This window comes from Poecilia latipinna, unplaced genomic scaffold (assembly GCF_001443285.1).
Source record: "Poecilia latipinna isolate Pla-1442-1.1 unplaced genomic scaffold, P_latipinna-1.0 Scaffold1234, whole genome shotgun sequence".
NCBI lineage: Eukaryota > Metazoa > Chordata > Actinopteri > Cyprinodontiformes > Poeciliidae > Poecilia > Poecilia latipinna.
The window spans coordinates 167,350-189,725 of record NW_015113850.1 but is presented as its reverse complement, the minus strand read 5'-3'; the positions used below and the strand labels follow the sequence as shown (position 1 = coordinate 189,725).

Here is a 22,376-nt window from a genome sequence, read left to right as displayed (position 1 = left end):
TTGTTGATTAACTCTCCAAGTACCAATACACCAAAACTAAACTGATTTGTTATGATTACAAAAACTTTATTCTTGCTAAAGAACTTTGGAAAATGTTGCTGTTATGCGTCCTTACAGAGTCAGTGTAAGGTTTAATGGACGCTGAAGCAGAATATGATTTGGAGTTCCACTTTCATCACCCGCCAGACACCACAGCAGCACTAATATCTTGTATGTTCTTTTGCATATTGTTTACAGAGCACAGTCTATTCTACACTGACACTGGTGTCCATCAGTTTTGGTAGAGTTAGGATGGACTCATTGGTCAGGATGCAGTCAGTCAGAGTAAATCAGCAAAAATTTATACATCTTGACATTTGTGCATGACAACTGTCTCAAGCAGCAGAAACACGATGGGAGTCACGAGAGTCTGGTCTAATAAATGAATAAAAACAAAGTCATCATATAATTGTGCACAACATTTTAGCATTTTTACGGCCATTTCTCTCCAAGTTATTTATGAAAGTTAAAAACAAATACGTGAATATGAAAAAGAATTAGGCAGATGGGGAAAATTTGGAGTTTTTAGGCTTTTAGCCTTGGCTTTCCTGTGTCTGATGACATTATGGTGTTTGTAGATGAGCTGGGATGGTTAGGAGTAGATGAGTGCCAGCCAAATATGGTTCCCTGTGAAAGAAGACAAAACAAATATGTTGCAACTCGTCACAGCTTGATGACTAACTAATGAATATTAATTTATGAATATTAATTTTCTCCTAAATTAATATTCATAAGAAGCGGGCAAATTTATATTAGTTCCCCCCCACCACCACCCATCAAACCCCTGCTACACCCCACACCTCAGGCGCCACAATTAGTGACGTCGACGTGATTAACCATCATCAGACATTCAAAGTCGAGAAGCAACGTTTGATCAAGTCTCCCATCATCAGATTAAAATCCCGTGCAGGGTTAATCTGCACGTTGCCTCCTGAGAGGATGAGCAGTGACACATGATGACTTTAGTGCTCTGAAAGGGTTGCGCACAAGACAGCCCGCGATCTGCGTTGATCTCCGCAGAGTCCCGTGAGCGGCGGGACACCGGGAGTCAAAAACTGATCACCACGGATCTTTTCCCTCCGCCGCGCGCTCGCTTCGCTTGCATCCAGCATCCCCCCTCCTCCTTCCCCACAACCCACCCGCCAAAGTCTCTCCGGGCTCGTTACGCACGGCTTTTACGCACAGTCCATGAGCCGAACTCCGCGTTTTCACCGACGCGCGCGGACCACGCTACAACTTCCCACTCCCACAGGTGTGATGGTGTCGAGCCAGCGAACTGAAGGGATGAGCGAGCCGGTCCGCTCCGCGTTCTGCTGAAAGGGAAAAGTCCAACCAGCACGGAACGATGGGAAGTAGTTACCTGCAACCGCGAGCCGCGCCGCGTGCCAAAATGAGCTTTAAGCGGCAAAGCTGGATGATCCTATTGTTGGTGTTTGCAACTATATCAGCGGTACTCACACAAGGTAAGCGAGCGGAGAGTGACCATATGCTGCATTTTAGCCATTTTTAATATTAAGCGAGCGATATGTCCCATGCGGAGAAAGTCTTTTGGAGCATCTTGGGACAGTACTTAATGGTAATAAAGAAAAAAGGAAAACCAAAAACGAAGATACTTGATATCTCCGTTGCATCTCTTGTTAGAGGGCTGGCTCCCTCTCTGCTAAATCATGACTAAAGCAGCTTTCTCTAAAGGTCTGAATAATAAATAAACGTCCCCCATTTACACCACAAACTTTCATCTCGCTTTTCAGTAATACAGCGTTGCAGCAATGCTAAACTGAGCATAATTACGTGTCTCACTTGCGGCAAAGAATTGTCACAGTAGTGAGGAGTGAATTAAATATTTAGGATGAAATGAGCGAGGAGTATAAAGACTTGATGGGGTTGTATAAAAATTTGAACCGTGCCTTCATACGCTCGGTACATTGTCTCTGCTTTGATGTCAGCCAGGCACCCTTTTTTTTTTAACACACTCAGTGAAGCAAGCACAGAGAAATAAATTTATATCCTCAACTTAATCAAGAAAAAAAAGGAGTATAAAAAAAAAGCAAAGGCAATATATGTGAAGCGTGGAAAGTGCTTCTCAGATGGCCATTTCCAGGGAGTGCAGGCGGACTGACTTTTAATAGGATGACAAAAGCTGAGAAATTGGGATAAATCTGATTTTTCTAAGCAGCTTTAAGAGTTTCATTGGAAATAACAATCCCAACCAATCACTACGCAAGCTTAAGCCTCCCTCAATCTATCTGCCTTTTCTCTCTCCCTCTCTTCTCTTATCCTTCCATGACTCCTCACATGCCACAAGATCTCTACATGTTTGAACATTGTCATGCATTTGTCAGACATATGAGAAGATAAACCTGTGAAGGTGCTGTGATGCCTTTCCAAGGGTTATCAGTTAGACTTAGCCCAACCCGTTGGCACGTAATTTGGTAGTTGTTAAAATGTCACAATGACAAATGGGGAAAGGTTTTTTTTTTTTTTTTGCCTGCTTCTAATTATGTTTTTTTTTTTTAATACTTGATGATGAGCTCCAAGTCTCTGAGGTTGGAAGCCCTTCTTGTCATCATCTCCTTTGCTCCTCCCTCCTGCCAGGTCTCATCTTGGCCACTTGAAAATTTTACTTAATTTTGGGCCAAATGCATTTGTGAATATTAGGGTTTTTGCAAACTTAGCTTCTACACCTTACTTCTCAGAAAAGTAGTGTTGGTTGCAGGAGATGTCACTGATGAAGTGTTCACTCTAGCTGATTTATTGCAAACAGACAACCAGACAGCTGAATATGTTGTGAAAAAAACGCAGACTTAACTGGACATATGAGTAAATTAGTGCACATTGATCCATTATCTGGTGTTGGAACAAGACCTGTCACAATAACAAATTTAATAAATTGTCCCAGAAGTTATTGCAGTAACTTCTGGTATTGTTTCTTTTGTTTTTTTGTATCGTTGTTTTGAGACCATGTTCAAGTAACATGATGGTAATGGCAGAAAAATGCAAGAAAAGCCTCTCAAAGCTCATTATGCTTCGATTTCTAACAAACATTTTACACTGAAACTGGAAGATATTTTAAGAATCAAAAACCACAGAAACAACAAATAGAATGAGTTGTGATGTTTCTGTGAACAAAATTGTCCTTCAAAAGAAAAAAGACTGAAGACTTGTCGTCAAACTTTTGGCAGAAAGAGAGAGAAAAGAGAAAAATGATAAATCACGGATATGAAAATCATTGAGCTCGTTTTAATTTATTATACGATTAACCGATTTATTGCAATAGGCGTAAATGGAAACTTGCCATTTGACCTGGAAACTGATTTGACATCATGCTAAAGGCCCACATCATGGTGCTGCCAGCAGGGACCTATAGGCCTATGGACAGAACAATGCTTTAATCTACATAATATTGTGTTGCATCCCTGATTAATCTGAAATCTATATGCCCTTGTGCCTCTACCATACATAAGCTTGAACAAATCTCTTTCCGCTGCAGATTGCCCCTGAAAAATGTAACTTTCAATTAACTTATTGCAAGACTTTTGCCAAATTAACAAGTGTTAAGTGTGTGTCCCAAGTGGGCGCTTAAATGTTGTGCTAACGCCAGTACATATTTTTTGTACTTAAGGACCTCTTCTTCGGCAAACTGTCAGAAGCTCATAAAAAAAAAAGCTGCCATGCTCCGTTAAAGATAGCTGCTCTGCAAAGGCGAGCCAGTCAACGGACGTAAAAACTCACCACTAAAACTTGATAAAAGATGCCCACCAGTGTCACAGGTGCATAGTTAGTTCTAGTAGTACCATCTGGGTCTTTGCCAGCGCTTTTGTAATTCCAACATATTGATATCGAGCGAATCGCCTCATATGTGACCAACATTTGATCTCTGAAAGCACCTGTAACAGCAGTAAAAAAGGAAAAACCAGATCTTTTCATCTCACCATTTACTAATTAGAATGCAGACACCCATTGCCTTCTGCAAAGCTGTTGGGATGGCAGAGTTGTTTTGCACATATGGTGAAAGCCATCAGTGCACATTAGGATTCACCGAGGATTTTCAGGCTTTAAGCATTTAATGGAAAGACAAAGATTGATTAAAACTCTGGGAGAAATGCTTTAAGACAAACACACTGAGCAGATGCAGAAACTAAAAATCTACAGGGAAAAGATTGTTCATTAGATATTGTTTTATCCTAGGTTAAAAAAGAGAAAGAAAGAAAGAAAATAAAATAAAAAAACACTGATCAAACTTTAACTTTTGCATTCCTCTTTATGAATTAAAGTAATTATTTATGCTCAGAGATTAGATATAATCCACATCACAGCTTTGTTTCATGTGGAGTTTAAGTGAATAATTTAAAAACATTATGCGTTGGAATGTTAGATTATTTCTAGGTTTTGTATAATTTATATGAACAACTGTTTTTCCATGGAGGAGTGTTTGCGAGAAACAAATTTAATGATTTGCAAAGCAAGAGCTGAATGCAGGAGTTCTTACTTATAGCACTTTTTTATGTTAAAACAGTTCAAATTAAACATGGAGTTTGTTGAAGTTGCTTGGTTTCCTGGCACGGCAGGAAGCTAAGATTTGAGTCCACACATTTTTTTGCTGAGGCCGATGTTGCTAAAGACGCTAAACATGAGTCTGCGTTATCCATTCCAAAACCAAGTTTTGATGCGTCTGGGATTGTTGTACAGTTTTCAAGTTCAACCACATAGCTGTTGAGTCAACATGGAGGTGAACAACTGAACATGATCCTCCTCCTTCAAAATCTCATCCACGTTCCGAGGAGCTAGCAGAAGGAGCTAATATGCAAAGAAAGCACAGGGCTCAGCATAGCAGCAGAAGAAATAAATGAAAAACTTTAATTCCTGGAGGAAACTGGAGGAACTAGAGAAAAGTAGGGAGCTTATATACTGGAGAAGGAGAGAGAGAGAGAGAGAGAGAGAGAGAGAACGACCAGGTGAGCTTAATAAGGGGAATGTTGAACAGCTGTGTGAGGAGAGTGCTGAGGGAAGGAGACTAATAAACATGAAAAAACACAAAGAAGAACAAGCCTAACAATGGAGAATAAATTACATGCACAATCAGAACAAAAGAATAAATAAGAAGCTAAAAACAAATAAAGAACACAGAGGGATGAGCTGATGAGGAAAAACCTAACAAACATAAACGCTAACTAAAACACAAACATCAGTGGACTACGACATAGTTGACAAATGGCACAGTGGTTTTAGAGTTTATTGCCTCGTGTTGGTTTTATCCAAAAGCATATTTAATGCCTTTGCGGCCAAATAGCTCTTTTTTTTGTCATGCATGATGAGGCATTTGCCTTGTCTGTGTGGCGACAGCCACACTCTACTTGGAATTAAAATTTCACATTTGGGATTAGTTTTATGTCTTGATCAGCACCCTTCAATAATGTAAAAAAAAAAAAAAAAGATGTCCACTGTGGACACTGCTGCTGGTGTTTCTTGGTCGTCCTTGAGCATCTAAACCAGTTTCATTCAAAGGTATCAGGTCAGAGTCAGATTGTTGGAAACTTGACAAAACTGGGAGTTCCAACACGACATTGATCCGAAACACACATTAAAGCTTCTTTTGAAAGTAGTAGTAAAGTCGATGTATCTAAACCTTGACAAATTTAATACATTTCTTACGAAAAAAAGAAAAATGATCACAACACAAATATTCAATAAAGTGAATAAAGTATGCATTTCTGGCTGGTCTTTTAAAATGCATCTGGCATGATGTAATAAAGCAGAAGTTCATCCCAACCGTCTGTAGAGACAGTTGGGAGCGTCAGCGCTGATGTTATCCAACTTGGCTGAGGAGCAGGAGCAGCTCAGGAGGAGAAAATCTGAGAGGCTCAAACAGCTGGAATAGTTGGTGCCGCAGATTTGCTTGTATGTTTACCTCCTGAGGGCAAAACTATCTCTTTTGGAGAAAAATCTTCTCAGATTTCTCAACAGATATGTGAAATTTTGGCAATGAACAGTTCATCTCCGACTCAGAGCCTGCCATTTTTAAGTAGTTCTCAAAAAAAGAAGAAAAAAAAAAACCTGGAACAAACAGACTAAGGCTGCGACAGACTGGCGACCTGTCCAGGATGTACCCCGCCTCTCGCCCGGAACGTTAGCTGGAGATAGGCACCAGCACCCCTCCCGACCCCACTGAGGGACAAGGGTGTTCAGAAAATGGATGGATGGATGGATGGATGGATGGATGGAAACAGGCTAAGGTATACAAAAGAGCCCTCCTTTAGATTTCGTGGTACATATATATAAATATACATATATGAAGACTAAGATTACACGAGGGTAACGAAACCGAGCCGAAGAGATGATCAAACGCGCAGTGTTTTGTAACCTAATCAGAGCTACAGAGGTTTCCCTGCTTTTCAGATAAAGTAAGCTAGTTTGTATTTACTTCAAATGGAGCTTCTGCCAGCTCTGGTTTCAAACGGCACATCTGTCACTGTGGCCCCTGGTAGGAGAAGCTGCAGCAGCCCAGATTCAGGCTCCAGTCTCCTCCTCGCGCAGCGCCCACTCAGTGAACATGAATGACACTCATGTCTGTGTGGGCAAGGAAGGAGGGAAGAAAGAAAAAAAAAAGAAAAGAAAAGCCACGCTGCTGGCTTCTTCTGAGGGCTGCTAGCTTGAAATGACTGTGACATGTAGAGTGAAGTCAGCACAGTGTGAACGGTCCGGGCCAGCTTGACAGGCTTTTTAGCTGGAGTGGATGAACGAAGATGAAAAGCAGATGAGATGGATAGATGATGGAGAGACTCATCAAATGCCAGCAGCCATGAGGGGACATGACGAATGATTCTGCTTTAAACCTTCCGAACTGGAGGCACAACAATCAATAATTCAGGGATAAACACGCGTTATGTGGCATCTCTTCACATTTCACAAATGCGCAGGGCGCAAATTTTGTTGGAGATTTGATCTTTTTGACGATTTGCGGCCGCGTGCCGATTCGTAGGAACGCGTTTGATTCCCTGTCGGGTGTGATTTTATGTGCTGTGGGACGCTCAGCGCTGTTGGTTTTTATTGACTTAATCAGATGTTGGATTTTATTATTACCAACTAGAGGAACACAATTTGGTTTTGGGCCTGCTGTTGTATTTATTTTATTTTATTTTTTTTTACAGTTCTGTTTAAAAAGACATTAAAAAGAGATTAAAATAAAATGACCTTTGAATCAAAAGACAAAAAAAAAACTTTCAGTAAAGATCAGATAATATTCATTCTGCTGCTTTCTTGCTGACATGAAAAAGCCCAGAAATAACTTATTTTTGTCTTTAAAGTCATTGGTGTTACTATGAGAAAAAAAAAAAAAAACACATTAAATGTAAGTTTAAAAAAAGCATTCTAAACTTTAATGTTATATCCAACTTTCCAATGTTAAAAATAGGACTTAATGATGTAGTTGCACAATAATAATTATAATTGCATAATAACTTACCGACATAGTGCTCATTTTGTCAGATTGTGATCCTGAAAAGCAAATGGTAGGTTATAATGACAGGCAGCGAAAAAAAAATAACGATTCAAAATGACATAATTATACTGTTTGGAAATGACTGAAACTACCTTCTTGTGTTATGCAAGACAAGTTTGTTTCCAAGCTTTGTTAAAAAAATTGATGCTTCCAGAAGTTTGAAAGAAAAAAACTGCAGCCAAGATCCTGATCATTTCATTCAACGCTGCTTAAACATCAGAAATAAAAAGAATGGTATTGTTCCCATCCTGCACCTTTACCGAAAATATTCAGGTTATGACGGGAAAACAACCAGAAAGAAACAATAAGCTTGTTTAGACTGTGAGTGACACCAATTAGAAATAAATAGCTCATTACTTTTTTTTACTAAAATATACTAAAATAAAAGAAAATTAAGGTGTCCGTTTAATGAATTCATAACGTTTACAAATACATTAATGCACATATTTTCCACCTTCTTTTCCTGATTTCGTCTTGTGGAAAAGGTTCAGTGACGTCCGATCAGGTTCTCTAACTTGACTTTAACGACTCAGTTGGAGTTTTTTGACTCTTTGTTTGGTTGAATCTAACTGAGCTCCTATCCAAACCCAGCATTTGGATTGTAGGCACATTTTTTCTGCACAAAAAATGCTGAAACCAACCTAGAACTGATGGGAAGGTGTAGCTTTCTTGCAATGTGCTTCCTGTTCATTGATGCATTATCGATCTTTACCATCTCGCATTGTGAAACCTGGTGTCTGTCTCCAAATCTCCAAAAGTTACAATCATCCCATGTCGTAGATCAAAGCGTCCGATGGGTGACGAGGTAATTTATCTCACCGATACGAAGTGAACTTCTTAATAACTTATAAGAAAACTGTGTTGAAAAAAAATCACTTGCCATTTGTAATATTCTATGCACTCCCCTGTTTTTTTTTATTTTTTATTGCTGTGCCTTTTTCTGTGCCACACCTATCTGTTTAAGAGACGGAGTAAAAGATAGTCGTCCAGGTGCACTTTCCCATAAATCACGGACAAACAGCTCTGCCTCTGTTCAGTGGTTCAATACCGTAGTCGCTCTGTGAGTATTAAAAATTTCATTATGATATTGATGTTTTTGAATGGAATGCATAAACTTCTACTAGTAATATTGTTTGCCATTCTTGGTAAGAGAAAAGGGGAAAGCTTAAGGTTTAAGGTTAATCTCAGAATCCTTTTTAATTCTTTGATGCCCTACTCAGCTGATAGGCTGTCCTTCAATGGCCCCTGGGTTAAAGTAGGCTACAGCAGTTTATTACCAAATGTACATGGAGGCTGGGGAGGGTTTCTTTGGCTATACGTTTTCCCAAACAAAACAGCGTATTTTTGTTTTATTTTATTTTAGTAAACTGTAAGCTACTGTTCTTTATCTTCCAGATCCGAACAGCAAGGAACTCACTGATGCTAAGAGTCCAGTGCCTTTCCCTGTCTTCCTGCCGGTCAACTATGAAGTACGGGACGCCGACTACCTCTTCCTTAAGGAGGCTGGGCAGGACTTCATGAGGAACTCCAGCATGCAGAGTCACACGCAGCCCTTCGTTCTCTTAAGAGCCAGCCGCCAGCCAGCTGTCAACGCCAGCTACGGCCCCGTGTCCACAGAGAGACTCGTGCCTCTGGATCTGGTGCAGTCGGTGCAGCTCTTCAACGCCCCAGATGTCTTCACATTCAACTGGAAAATCCAGGCCTTCGTGCTGACGCCTCGGGTTTTCTCCTCCAAACCCAAAGTCCGGGTGCTCTTCTACGTCGCAGGGAGGGATTGGGCCAGAAGCGAGGGCGCCTCGGACGAGCTACCATGTGTGACGGTTTATGCTTTCTGGCAAACGCAGGAGGTGAAGGGTTCTTGCGCCATAGGAGGCGAAAGGGGAACTTGCATGGCCGAGCTTCTGCCTGAGCCGGGGTGGTTTGCTGCGGGGTCGGAGGGCACCGGCAGGGAAAGGCAGGATCCATCTGCCGGGAACTCGGTGGAGCTGTACTACCAGGCTCGGCCAAGGGTCAACGGGAAGTGCTTTTCTGTGAACGGAAGCCGGTGGAGCAGCTCGGCGCCGCCGGCCGAACACGTTCCCGTGACTCCCATGCAGAGGATCGGAAGCGTGCAGCTCCTGCAGATTCCCAAGGGGATGGCCACACTGTCCCGCCTCAAGCTCGGGAACGCCATCGTCATCCGGACGTCGTCCAAACCTCTGAAAAAGACAGACATCGCCACTTTCTACATACTGATGGCCAGCTCTGCTCAGCTGACTAACTTCACTCTCAGGTACGGCCGCGTCTGTTGTTGCTTCGAGTGCCGCTGCACGGAAAAGAAAAAGAGAGAAAAAGATAGAAACCGGATACTTTTTTCCCCCACTCACAGTATTAGTCATCTTCTCTAATTCTTGCACTAATCCACCAGCATCAAAAATAAGGCCATGTCAGGAGCACAGAGATATAACGTGGATTATGGCATTTCTCTGAAAATATCACAGTGGTTTTTCAGTGAAGGGAGCGAGATTACTTGCTCCGGCGCTGCCTGATGACATTAAGAGCTGCTTCAAGAGCGGCAGTCATCACGGTTAATGTGGATCAAATAAAGTCACGTGTGACTCATTATTCCTGAAGGCATGTATATGCCCAGCGTTTGCACTATGTTGGCGCATGAAGATTGTGGAGATTAATTGCGTGGCTCAGTCAAATTCAAGGCTTTTGCGTTGCAGCTTGTTTCCTTTTTTTGACGGCACATGCTCTTTAAGATAAATGTATTCCTTTGAAGGTGTCTGCCTCATCCATAGCTGCAAAAATCATGTGTTTCTGACAGCTGTGATAAAATTACTTTTCTTATCTCTGAAAAATAAATGTTTCACTTCTTGATGTATATTCTTCTTGCTCCAACATTTATTTCACCATTTCAGCTTTTTCGTAGTTTCATCTCACGTCTCATTGCAACCCCTCAGCCGATGTTATTGTGATTTTAAGCAAACGGCAGGATTGTATAATTAAGTGAAAGGAAAGTGATACAGGTTTTGTTTCTTTGTGTATTACTAAATAAGTCCCACATATTTCACATGTTTACCGCTGCAGGTTTTCTAGTCGATTTACCTCCGCTGAGTTTGACAATTTCTGGACTGGAAGTTGTTTCTTATTTACATTTAACAAAATATCTCAAGCTTGGTAAAATTGGGTTGGTTAGATAAACTCTTGAAAGTTTTGCCTCAGATTTCTGTGCTAAGATCCACACTGTAAAAAAAAACAACAAAAAAACAACTAACTTACAGTAAAATACCGGCAACTACAGTTGCCGGTATTTTACTATATAAATACGGTAAAATACTTTGTTACTTTGTGCACATAGTCTTTCATTTACAACCTCTAATATAGAGTTTTTTTCTTCAGGATTACCAAGTATTTAACTCCATCCCATCTGCTAATAAAATCTCTCCAGTGGTGCCGCTCCTTCCTAAGGAAGTCAAAACATTGATTTTGCTATCACCAGAGTGATGCTCAGGGTCATGTGCAGTATTAGTCAATCCCTCCAGTTTTTCATGATTCTGCCATGCCAAGGAGGTCAAGAAAAATCAACAGATCAAGAGCAACGTAATTATGAGTTTATTAACAATTTCCTGCAAAAATGGTCAGAAACATTGGGTTCAAGTGGCTGCTGACTCCCATCTGCAGGTTTCAGTATTTCTTACGTCTACTACACTGCTGCCAAGTTAAAGTCTTTGATTGATATGTCCAGTGACAAAAAGTCATATTTCGCAAAATAAACGCAAATATTGCAAATATTTCTGAAGTAGCACCATAAAATGAGAAATTTTGATCGCAAAAAAGCTAATGAAAACAATTGTGAGGCCGTGGAGGGACTGATTAGTATTCGGCCTCGGCTGCACATAGAAAAATTCAGCTTTGATGTCCTCTGACCAGAGAGCCTTCTTTAACATATTTGCTATGTCACTTAAATGATTTGGGTAAAAACTCGTCTTCTTCACAGCTCCCCCATAAAATACAGATTTTTGGAGTTTAATACTGAATTCTCTCCTTGTCCAGGCTGCTGCTTTATGTTTTAGAAGAACTAATCAGTGTGTCACAAGATATTTAAAGTTTGGGGTTTAAACTTTTCCACACATGGGTGGTGTGATGTTTGGTGTTCTTGGTGCCTTTTGATAACACATCCCAGGATGTGAAAACGTGTTGAATTCTGTATATGAAGCCAAGGAACAACAACACGACTTACTCTTTGTCAGCTTGGTTTTCTGTTGTCTCAGAAAGTGACGCAATACGGCAAAGATGTGGCTCAAAACTGGAGGTGGAGTGGATTAAACGCATCTGACCTGCTCTCACGGTTTCATTGATGTTTCCACGGTCATCTGCAGCCTTTTGTTGTCTTTATCCAGTCGGAGATCAAACAGAACCTCTCCGCAGTAACGCTCGATATGCTGATTTCAGCTGTCAGAACAGACGGAGCAGAGATTTGCGCTAACCTGATTACAGACAGATTTATTGTGTTATTATTCAAGACGGGGTCTTCTTTACTCCGAGCAGGTGAATAATGATCTGTCAGGGGGAATGGAAAGCTTTTTCTCCAACAGGACAGTTATAGAGTTGGACTGAATTAATTTAACTGAAAACTGATTAAAAGCACCAACTACACAATACCTGGCTCTGGTTGGACATGGACACAGACTTAAAGTTGATAGCTGGACAAAATGAATCAAAGAAGTGGTGAGAAAACATGTTTCTTTTAATTGAAACAGAACAAACTGTAGCTTACACGCATTTGTAAAGTAAATAAAGTGCACCAAGTAGCCTGCTCTGAATAGTTTGATACCTTTTTAACCTTGACACTTAACATCTGAAGGAATCACTCTAAGCCTGATGACTGAATCACTCTCCCGGCGAAGCAAGCAGTGAGTGAGCAAGGTGACAGTTGGATGTTACGATACTTGCGGATGAATATCGATTTTTTTCTAGGAAAGAAAATATCAATATATATATCACAAAATCGATATTATTACACAGCCCTACTTTTGAGTAACTTAAGCTCTATAAACAATACAGTTATGTGAAAGCTTCAGTGTTTTGCTTTAGTGAAAGAGTATAATCTCAACTACAAACCTACTATGACATGGGCATCACCTACACTGACAGGCCCAGCTAGGAGAGCATTAATAGATTTAGATATTAGAGGTTCATGGTTACTCTGGAGGAGCGGCAGAGATTCCCACCTCAAGAATCTGACAACTATTAGTCATGCACTCCACAAATGTAGCTTTTACGAAATAGTTACAGTTTATTTCAAGCCATGTAGGGGAAATTGCATATGTGTGGAAGAATTTGCTCTGGGCAGATGACAACAACAATTTGTTGTTTTTCTTCTGGCAAATTGTAAGCAACTACTACTCTGAACACACTATTCCCAGAGGGAAACATGGCAGTAGCAGCGTCTTGGTGTTAGAAATGACTGTCTTCAGCAGGGAAAAGAAAAGCAGGCCGATGTCAAGACGGATGAAGTTAAATATAAAACAATTCTGGAGGATATTTCATATTAGAGGGTGCAAAGGACTAGCGGCTGGGGCAGAGGTTGATCTTAGCAGGACATCAACCCAAAAGCTCGCAGGCTGCACGTGAGGTCGAAATGTCCCAGTCAAAGTCCTTAAATCCAATCGAGAATTTTAAAATTGATGTTTATAGATACTTTCCATCCAGTCCACCTGAGTGTGGGTTATTTTGTAATAACCCACATTTGTGAACATTTTTTGTCTATGGATGCCAAAAGCTGGTATTGATTCGAACCAAATGCAGAAACCAAATTGCAGCTGCAGTTCAAATGACTTGCAGTTGCAAGTCTGAATAAAAACAACAAAAAGAAAACTCTCGAAATCACGTATTGTTTTTATCCACTACATTGAGTTGGTCTGTAACCCAAAATCCCAATGAAATACCCCACATCTTTAGCTGTGACGTGACAAAATACGGAAAAGTTCGGAATGGCATAAATACTTTTGCAGAGATCTGAATTTTGCCCAACATTTTACATTCTATACATCGCTGATAATGAAACCCTGACAACGTTTTGTTGAAGATTTTGACTTTTTCTTCATTTAGTAATCCTCTTCCCAGTTTGAAAAAAAAAAGATGAACATGGACTTGAACAGTTGAGCACATGCAATGAGACATAGCAAAAAAGCATAAAGGTCAAAATGTTTCATCTGACATTTCTTCAAGTTTGGAAGAATATTTTCAGGGAGAATCATTAAATTCAATAATAGCACATAAACCCACGTAGCTTGAAAGGTTAGGTCATCTATTTGTCTTAATTATCTAGTTTTCTTTTCTTCCCGTCTCTTTATTTTAGCTGAAGCAACAAAGCCAAAAATGAAAAGTTAATTTCCCGCCCTCTTCAACCTGTCACTTTTAATCATTGCTGCTTTATCTCATTTACTTAGTCACCCAAAAGAAACCCAAATTAAAATCAGATAACCGTGATGCCACCTCACTTCCTCCCCCCACCCTCCATTTTCTTCAGTTCCCTCTAAGCCTCCTGCTTTCTGCATTTGGTTGGAAGACTGACAATATTACTTGGAATCCTTTTAGTAAGCCGTCATGTCTGCACTGTAGGTTTCAGTGACTAAGACTCAGAAATTTCCGTTTTGCATCTTCCTATAAGCACCGTGCGCTCTGTCTGCTCGTTCCATTTCCGCGGCAACACGTCGCCACGCTGGCCCCTCTTATCTGCATATTAACAAGCTCTGTGCACCCAGACTTCAACAGATGTCTGTGTGCTATATCACTGTCTGCGTATCCCATTAAGCTCTCCTTAATGCTCTCTCATCAGCATGATTAACATGTTATTGATCTCTATGCCCAGAGTCGAGGGATATTTAAATTTAAGGTTGACCGAGGGGAAAAGAAACAAAAAAAAAGCGTCTGTTTCTCGTTTTTGTCGAATAAATCATTTTTTTTTCATGCAACTGTACCGCTTTCATTTCCCCCTACTTAGTGGAAATTAGAGTATTTTTTGTTACTTGTGAAGTTAAAAGGCATTGACTGTAAAACCAAAGCGGTTTGTTTTGCCTTCTTCTTTGCCTATTGAATCATCTTAAGGAAACGTTCAGACATGAAATTAAATTTAGCCGTCTTTCTCTATATGACACGGTTTCCGCTAAGCCTTTCAACCTGGAAATCTAATCCTTCATCTGTGTAACAAATGGGGGTTTTACATCCATTTTGAGGCCCGCTGTCCCCGCCGTCCCCGCCATCTGGCAGGAGCGCTGGCATGAAGGTCCCCCCCCCTCGAAGTCCCTCCACTCCATGAGAACGACGAGCACGTTGTCAATGGCTCGCCATCAGACTGGCTAAACGTTGGACATTTGCCTGCATAATTAATGACTGCATCTGTTTCCGATTTCATTGGGGTTTTGCTGGTGGTGCTGTGGCCCCCGTAGGAAACTTATCTGCACAGTTAGATTGGAAAAATCATAGCGTAGAAGAAGCAATTACAAACCTTATGGAGCATCTCCATATTGCCATTAATAATGGAATACATTGGGGTTTGGGCGTCCAGGTTACACCAAGGAAATAATCCAGCTTCTGCTTAATGGAATTTTTAAATAATTTCGTCGTTTCGTATCAGTCTGGAAAACACTTCGTTTTAGAGTTAAGTCTGTCGGCAAAGCTGAGCTGTAATCCAAAATGTCATGACATGTTTGGATTTGTAAGTGATAGGTTGTATACGTTTGTGTTCCAGTTCTCGTCATTAGCACACCATCAAAAATATTCACACTCAGCTGCAGCTTCAAGTGCTTTGAACACTTTTGCCGTTGTTCTTTGCAGAGCAGCTGGAGGTCCATCAGATTGGTCAGAGGTCAGAGCATCTGGTAGTTTTACTCTGCTGCTACAGGTTCTCATTTGGATTTTGACTCGGCCATCAAACACACAGATACCCTTCAGTCTAAATCAGTGGTTCTCAGACTTTTTACAGCGAATACATCCATAGTAAAAAACAGGCAGCCGTCTTGATAGACACCTTAAAACGGCGACGCAACAGGATTTGGACTTTCTCAGCTGCGTTAAGTGATAATAAACAAGCATTCTTATCTTTTGATCGCTAGTTCACAGGTTGCATGACGTGTTTTAAAATGCATTTTGTTTTTCCAAAATTTGAGAGCCTAAGGTTTACAGTTAAAAACATTTACAGAAAGCCCCATAAAGCCAGAGAGGTTTCTTGCAAACACTGACCTCAAAATCCAATATGGCTTCTTTGTGTATAACACAAGATGATCGTCACACTAAAAAAAAAAAAAAAAGAGGGAGAATTAGGGAGGCTGACATGGACATTTTGGCTGATATACACTTTCAACAAAACAATCAGACCACTGACATTGTTTCTCTGTTCTACAATCCTGCTGCGCTTCATCACCATCACATGACCAAACAAATACCGCCTGATTACTCCCCTCCATCTGCTGAAACACTTAAATGGCAACAAGATGAAAATACATGTTGGTTATTAACGTCAGTCCAGTTTTGCTTATCGGGCCGATACAGATATGTTGGAAAATAACTTGCATTGACATGTATCAATGTTAATGGTTGTGTATGCCTGAAAAAACCCCCCAAAAAAACAAAACGCTGTACATTTGCATTTTTAATACCTGGCATATCATTGAATCTTACCCACAAACACTGTACAGCTTCCTTTTGTAATGATTTTGCCAGTTTGTATCTGAAGACACAAAATTAAGAGAAATACAAACACATACCTCAAAATCCAGAAATACGCCGCTTCCACCTGCTATTTCTAACAGAAGTTAGTTTGACAATCATGGATCTAAACCACTGCATTGTTGATCTGGCTGGAAGCTTAGGGTGGTGTAATCTCAAATCTTTTAGCTCTCAACATATTTTCTTCAAGAATTGCCCTGTTTTTATCTCCATCTATCTACCCAGCAGCTATGGGAAGCTTCTCCATGCTTGCTGAAGAAAACATCCCAAGAGCTAGATGCTATATATGTCTGCTGTGTCGCCCATGTAGCTGGTGGAAAAGAGAAAATACTATTTAACATTTTACTGAGAATTACCGTAATCACAGATAGATGAACTCTAACTACTTGAATTATGACACTTCTCCCACGTACTTGTGCGTAGTCTGTGAGCTCCACACACACTGTCTGCAGACAGTTAAAATTTCATAGTCAATCTTTCATATTGCTCAACTTTCTCCTGATAAATGTCTTTAATTTCCCACAATCCGAATGAATACTAGTGAGCTTGATGAGTTATCACGCTCAGGTCTTCTGGTTCTCGTCTACACTGCTTCCCCAGAACCAAACATGGAGAAGCAGCATTCAGTTTCTATTCTCCATAAACTTCTAGAAAACCACAAAAATGCTGAAACACTGAGCTAATTTAAATCCAGGCTAAAACCCCCACCTGTTTAGAGTTACATTTGATTGGTAATAATCAGAGGAGAGATTAATATATTTGATGTATATGTGTTTGATGATGGCGTTCTTGTTTCATAATTGGTTACTGTATTACGTACTTTTGGTGTAAAGCACTTTGAGCCGCCTTGTTGCTGAAACGTGCTATAAAAATAAACTTGACTTGACCTGACTATATACTCCCAGTAAAATACACTGAAGTTTCTGATAGAATGGGCAAAAGTACAAGAGATGTAAAGTATTTTTGCAAGACAGCGTTTATTCCATGAGCGCATATAGAAAATAATAATAACAAAAATAAAAAGAGTATTATGTAATAGCTGAGCCACTCCTGCCACTCATATCTTACCTGGTCAGAAAGTGAGATGGATGGCTGTTGCAGCACCTGAAAGCTGCCTTTCACACGCGCTGTCAGCATCCGTCTCCACAGCCATCCATCTTCTCTGCCCCGGTGCCTCTCCCTGCCTGCTGTCTTCCTCTGGGCCCACTAAGACCATGGAGGCGGGTTTCTGTTCCCAACCACTCAAAAAAAAAAACAAAAAAAAAAAACCTTTTCCAAATGCAGGGGAATCCTTTTCCTTTTTTTTTTTTTTTTTTTTTGAAAAAAGGGACTTTAGATAAGACTCCTTGTTACTGCCACTTTTCATTAAGTACACCCTGCTCCACTCGGCCCTAATACATGGGGGTGTTCCATCATGGCAGGCCACCGTATTCAGAGGCAATTACTAGATTAACCACCCTGTTACGTTTTCTCATTATTACTGTGAATATTCCATCCTTCTTCCCTCGCTGATTGCAGTGCATTAAAGGTTTTAAGGTTTCCCCGATTGGAAGCAAACCACACATTCACACTGCAATTATTATTCTCTATAGTCAGCAGAACTGCAATTATATCTAAAAGAGCTTACAAATCGCTGGTTCAACTAACACAGAGCGAAGCAGCTTAAAAGTAAAGGGGGAGAAAAAAAAGTCAAATTGCAGATTTTCAATAAACATATTAGATTCATCGTGGGTGGTGTGTTATTATTATTATTTTTTTTAATCTCTAATACAAAGTGACACCAAGCTGCTGATTATCTTAGCCTTGCATACAGATTTGGAGCAGATTTGTGCAGTGCCTCGCAAATGGATCCTTACCCCCCTTTTGTCACATTACATCCACATTGCATGAATATTTTATTGAGGTTGTTTGTGATGGACTGACACAAAGTAGAAAATAAGTCTGAAGTGACATGAAGAGAATTCAAGAAAATGTGGAAAAGCTCGAATAATCTAGTAAAGCGCTCTGTGCTTAGTTCTTTAATTTAAGCACTTCACAAAAAGCTATCAACATTTCACTGTTGATCCCAACCACAGCTATAAGGGGACACTGTGTTGACACTACATTACCATTACTGTGAACAACAACGGGTCCGGCCACCTCCCATCTTGTTATCTGCTAAACCGAAACCAAATCAGGAACAAGCAGGTCCTCGGACTGAAACCTCATCTATTCTCCTTTGCTCATCTAAACCACACAGTGTGTTTTCCTCCTCTGTTGTTGCCTCCACAGCCTCCTGGGAGCGCTCAGACTGTTAACAATTACCCCCTTCTGTTTTCCTCTGTCAGTCACTGATGCACACGGAAACTGGTTTCAGCAACTAACCGGAGAGACTCTGAAGCACCTTGAAGCTGTGCCTTCCTTCTGGGGCTTTATTTTCTGTTCCAAGTTAAATGTGATTTAAGAAAGTCAGAGTTTTTTTCTTTTCTTTTTATTATTTTTTGTGAGTTTGGAGTGGCAAAATGTGTGTTGGAATACACAGAGAGGTGCAGCTTAGATCTAGGTGCTGTGTTAAAAAATAAAATAAAAACATGACACAAAATTACTTATATTTGCCACAGGATGTTCTCTGTAATCTTCTCAAAGTCTACTGCGAGGAGAAGTGGCTATACGGATCCAATAAATAACATAAACCGGGAGGAAGTCGCTCAATGTTGTTTTGGTTTGATCAGAGTTTTCATTAGAATCCAATAACAAGGCTAACAAATAGAAATATGACGTTTTGTACATAATTTTTGCAAAATGGGAGTAATGAGGAACAAAATAGCAAAGGATGAGTGCAAACTAGTGGTATGGCTATGTGAAAGGGTGAGCTGACCCAGAAGCACAGATGAGGCTAATCCCTAAACAAACAGCCTCAATAACCATAACATATTTTTATCCTTTTGTCTTTTTTTTTTATCTCAAATAACAATTATGTCAGAAGTATTGTATGTTGTATTTAGGTTACATCAGATTAGATTTCACCTGACATGTTCAAAAGAGGTGTTGTCCGAGTCACGAGGAACACATGGGCCTGTCACAATAACAAATTTTGCTGGACGATAAATTGTCCCAAAAGTTATTGCGATAAACGCTAGTATTGTTGTTTGGAGTCCATTATCAAGCACTGTAATTGTAATGGCATAATAATGCAAGAACACGTTCTCAAACATCAATAAACTTTACATTCAAATTAACACCTTGGAACTGGAAGACATTTTAAATATCCAAATATAAATCAACAAAATAACAGAAACATCAAATAAAACGGATTATGAAGTCGTTGTAAAGAAAATTGTCCTTTAAAGAAAAGGGCGAGTTGAGACCAAATCACCAGACCGAAGACTTTTGTCATCCAGGTTTTAGTGAAGGGAGCAAAAACAAGAAAAGAAAAAAAAAAAAATCACATCGATGGAAATTATTGAGTTTGTTTTAGTTTATCATACAATTAATTGATTTACTGCTTGTAGGAATATAGGAATACACATCTCTTGCATGTTTTTATTTGACATAAGAATAGATAATTTATAATTCATTATAGTTAATTAGCAATACACATAAATCCATGTGCTAGCTCTCAATGAGTGCTTTTTTTTTTTTTTGCTATCATCAGCGGAATAGCTACTGCCCTGTTTTCCTGTAAAGGTTCATGTTGTAGAAATTCAACTTTGGTTTCCTCCAAACCTCTCACACAGTCTTCTGTTACTCTTCGACTTTATTTAGTGCAGGATTAATCCAGAATCCACCCACCCCCCAAGCAAATAACACACAGACAGCACTCCAAATGAAAGAACAAAAACACAAGTTGGTTTAGAGGAAATGAACAAACACCCGTTCTGCTCTACTGTCACAGATCTGGTCTGAGAATCTGACGCGTTCAGGTAGTTTGGAAAACTTGAGTTTCTCAATTCCTTCCTTTTTTCTCCCCCAAACTTTTCCCCTGAAATTGACATTCTTGACGGTGACACTTTTAAACTCCTGAACAAGATGCAAGTTTTTGATAAAGGTTCTTCTTCCACCAGCTGAGATAACATTTTGGACATTCAGTCCCATAAACATCCCGCTTCTCCAGAAAGCAGTAAATTGTAGAATTAGGGTTAATTGTGATTAGGATGGTTCCCTCAGACAAGAATTTACCCGTAAGGGACAATTTTGACTGATGTCTTTTAAGGTTTATTGGGCAGATTAGTAACTTTGGACCTAAACTTAAACTGTTTGCTGTAGCACAACAACTGATACGTTGATGATAATTTGTAATGTAATCAAATTTCTGGACATGATCTCATAACAGGGTCATGACGATACTATTAAAACCTTTTTATTTTTTTCAGATTGGTCAGCTTCTTCATTGGCTGTTCAACATGCTATTGCTATGCCAATTAAAATGCCTTTTGACTTTTAAGCAGCGGCGTTTAGCTGTGCGTAATAGACAGCAAACATTTTTGTTATTTGCGATCCAGTTTCTTTTTTTTTGTTGTTTTTACACTGGAGGATTTCCCCTGTTAGCCTTGTCCTCCTTTTGTGAACTCTTATTAATCAGGGTAATGAGCTTCTGCAGCAAGCAGGTGGGACGGAAACGGGCAGCCTGCAGGGTGGGGGCATGAGCTTACACAGAAGCCATGTTCACAGATCATTTATTCCCTTCTAATTGTAACCTTTAACCTTTAGAGATCTCCTTCTGTTTGAATTTACAGCAGCCAAATTCATTCACTGAGAAAAAGGAACGCCCTCCAATCTTGATTTCCTGCTGTTAGGACAGCGGGTCGTGGCGGGCGCTGAAGCTCCACGACGGATGTTCGAGTTTAGCTCCCACTTAGGCAGATGTGCAGTCGAGCTCCGACGCCGCAGGAAACACAAATATGTTCAAAATATTCAATGCAGTGGGTCGGTATTATTTTATATCACGGGCATAATAATACGTGCAAGGTTGCGTTCCTCCACAGGGCTCACCGGGGACCTGCATTTCATTTTCTTTTGGCTGAAACTAAAACCAAAGTCAGCAGCAGGAGCGGCGCTCAGATTGCTGCTGCTCTTATCGCAGATTATGCTCCCTTAGAGACTCATAATGCGCTCTACACTTGTGTTTATCTTGAAGATTGGGAGATAAACCACACAGCTTTACATGCGAATGAAAATCAAAGAATTAGACTTTTCTTCTTTTTTTTTTTTCTCTAAACTGTCTACCAGAACCTGTTTATGCTGTTTGTGAGCAGGTCCCACAAGAGATTTGAAAAAACAACACCCCCCCCGCCCCCCCCCCCAAAAAAAAACAAACCTACACACAAATGGAAGAGGCAACACATGTACAGGGTTCTGTTGTTTTCTTTTTCTTTTTTTAAAAACTTGTGTCTCTCTCTTGGCCCTCGCAATTCCTACACAACAGCATCTCATTAACATTTGACCTACTGAAAGCTACTTATGCCGGGGAAAGCCCACGGGGACGGCATTTTCTCCCTCATAATGTACACAATTTATAAATTAGTCAGCCAAGAAAACTCCCAATCCATCTGTGTATTTTAAATCATGAAAGCACACAGCGAAAGAACAGACTTGAAGGTGGAGAAACTGGCACCGGGGGGTTGGATATGAGTTGCTACATGATAGTTGTTTTATGTGTTTCAGATACACACACCCACACAAAAAAAAAAAACGCTCTCCTTTTGTTGAAAATAAAACTCCATTGTGATGCCCTGCAAAAACTGTTTTGTGCGGTGCACACTGAGAGGTCTGGAAAACAAGATGTGAAATATCGCATACATATACAGACATTTCCTATTGGCCACATTCTTGACCTTTTCATTTGTGGCTTTCTGCAGAGCATCAGTAAAGAAAGGTGTGACCTTTCGAACAGCAACACCCAGCAACTCCTTACTGTGGGACATCACGCTGGATATGGGAGCAGATGGAGCCATTGCTGTGATTTGTCAGAGAAAGGCTCCCATCCCCGGGAAAAGGTGAGTCGATGAAAAGTCAACACGACTCTATGACTTGGCCAGAACATTTTATGCGTGCCTGGTTTTTGTACCTGCAAATTTTAATATCTCATCATAACTACTCACCCTCAAAATGTTGTATTTTAGTTATTAAGGAGTCATCGTTTCTT

General features: G+C 40.2%; 1 protein-coding gene across 1 annotated transcript in view; it reads left to right on the top strand.

Annotated features, from left to right (window-relative positions):
- The first annotated feature begins 921 nt into the window (after positions 1-921).
- The window catches only part of LOC106960836 (transmembrane protein 132D), a 38,119-nt gene continuing 16,664 nt past the window's right edge, over positions 922-22,376 (top strand). The window contains exons 1-3 of the mRNA XM_015054182.1: positions 922-1,502; positions 8,933-9,809; positions 22,090-22,227. Of these exons, the coding sequence (XP_014909668.1) occupies positions 1,385-1,502; positions 8,933-9,809; positions 22,090-22,227 (1,133 nt within the window). The 5' untranslated portion in view covers positions 922-1,384. The remainder of the gene's footprint in view (positions 1,503-8,932; positions 9,810-22,089; positions 22,228-22,376) is intronic.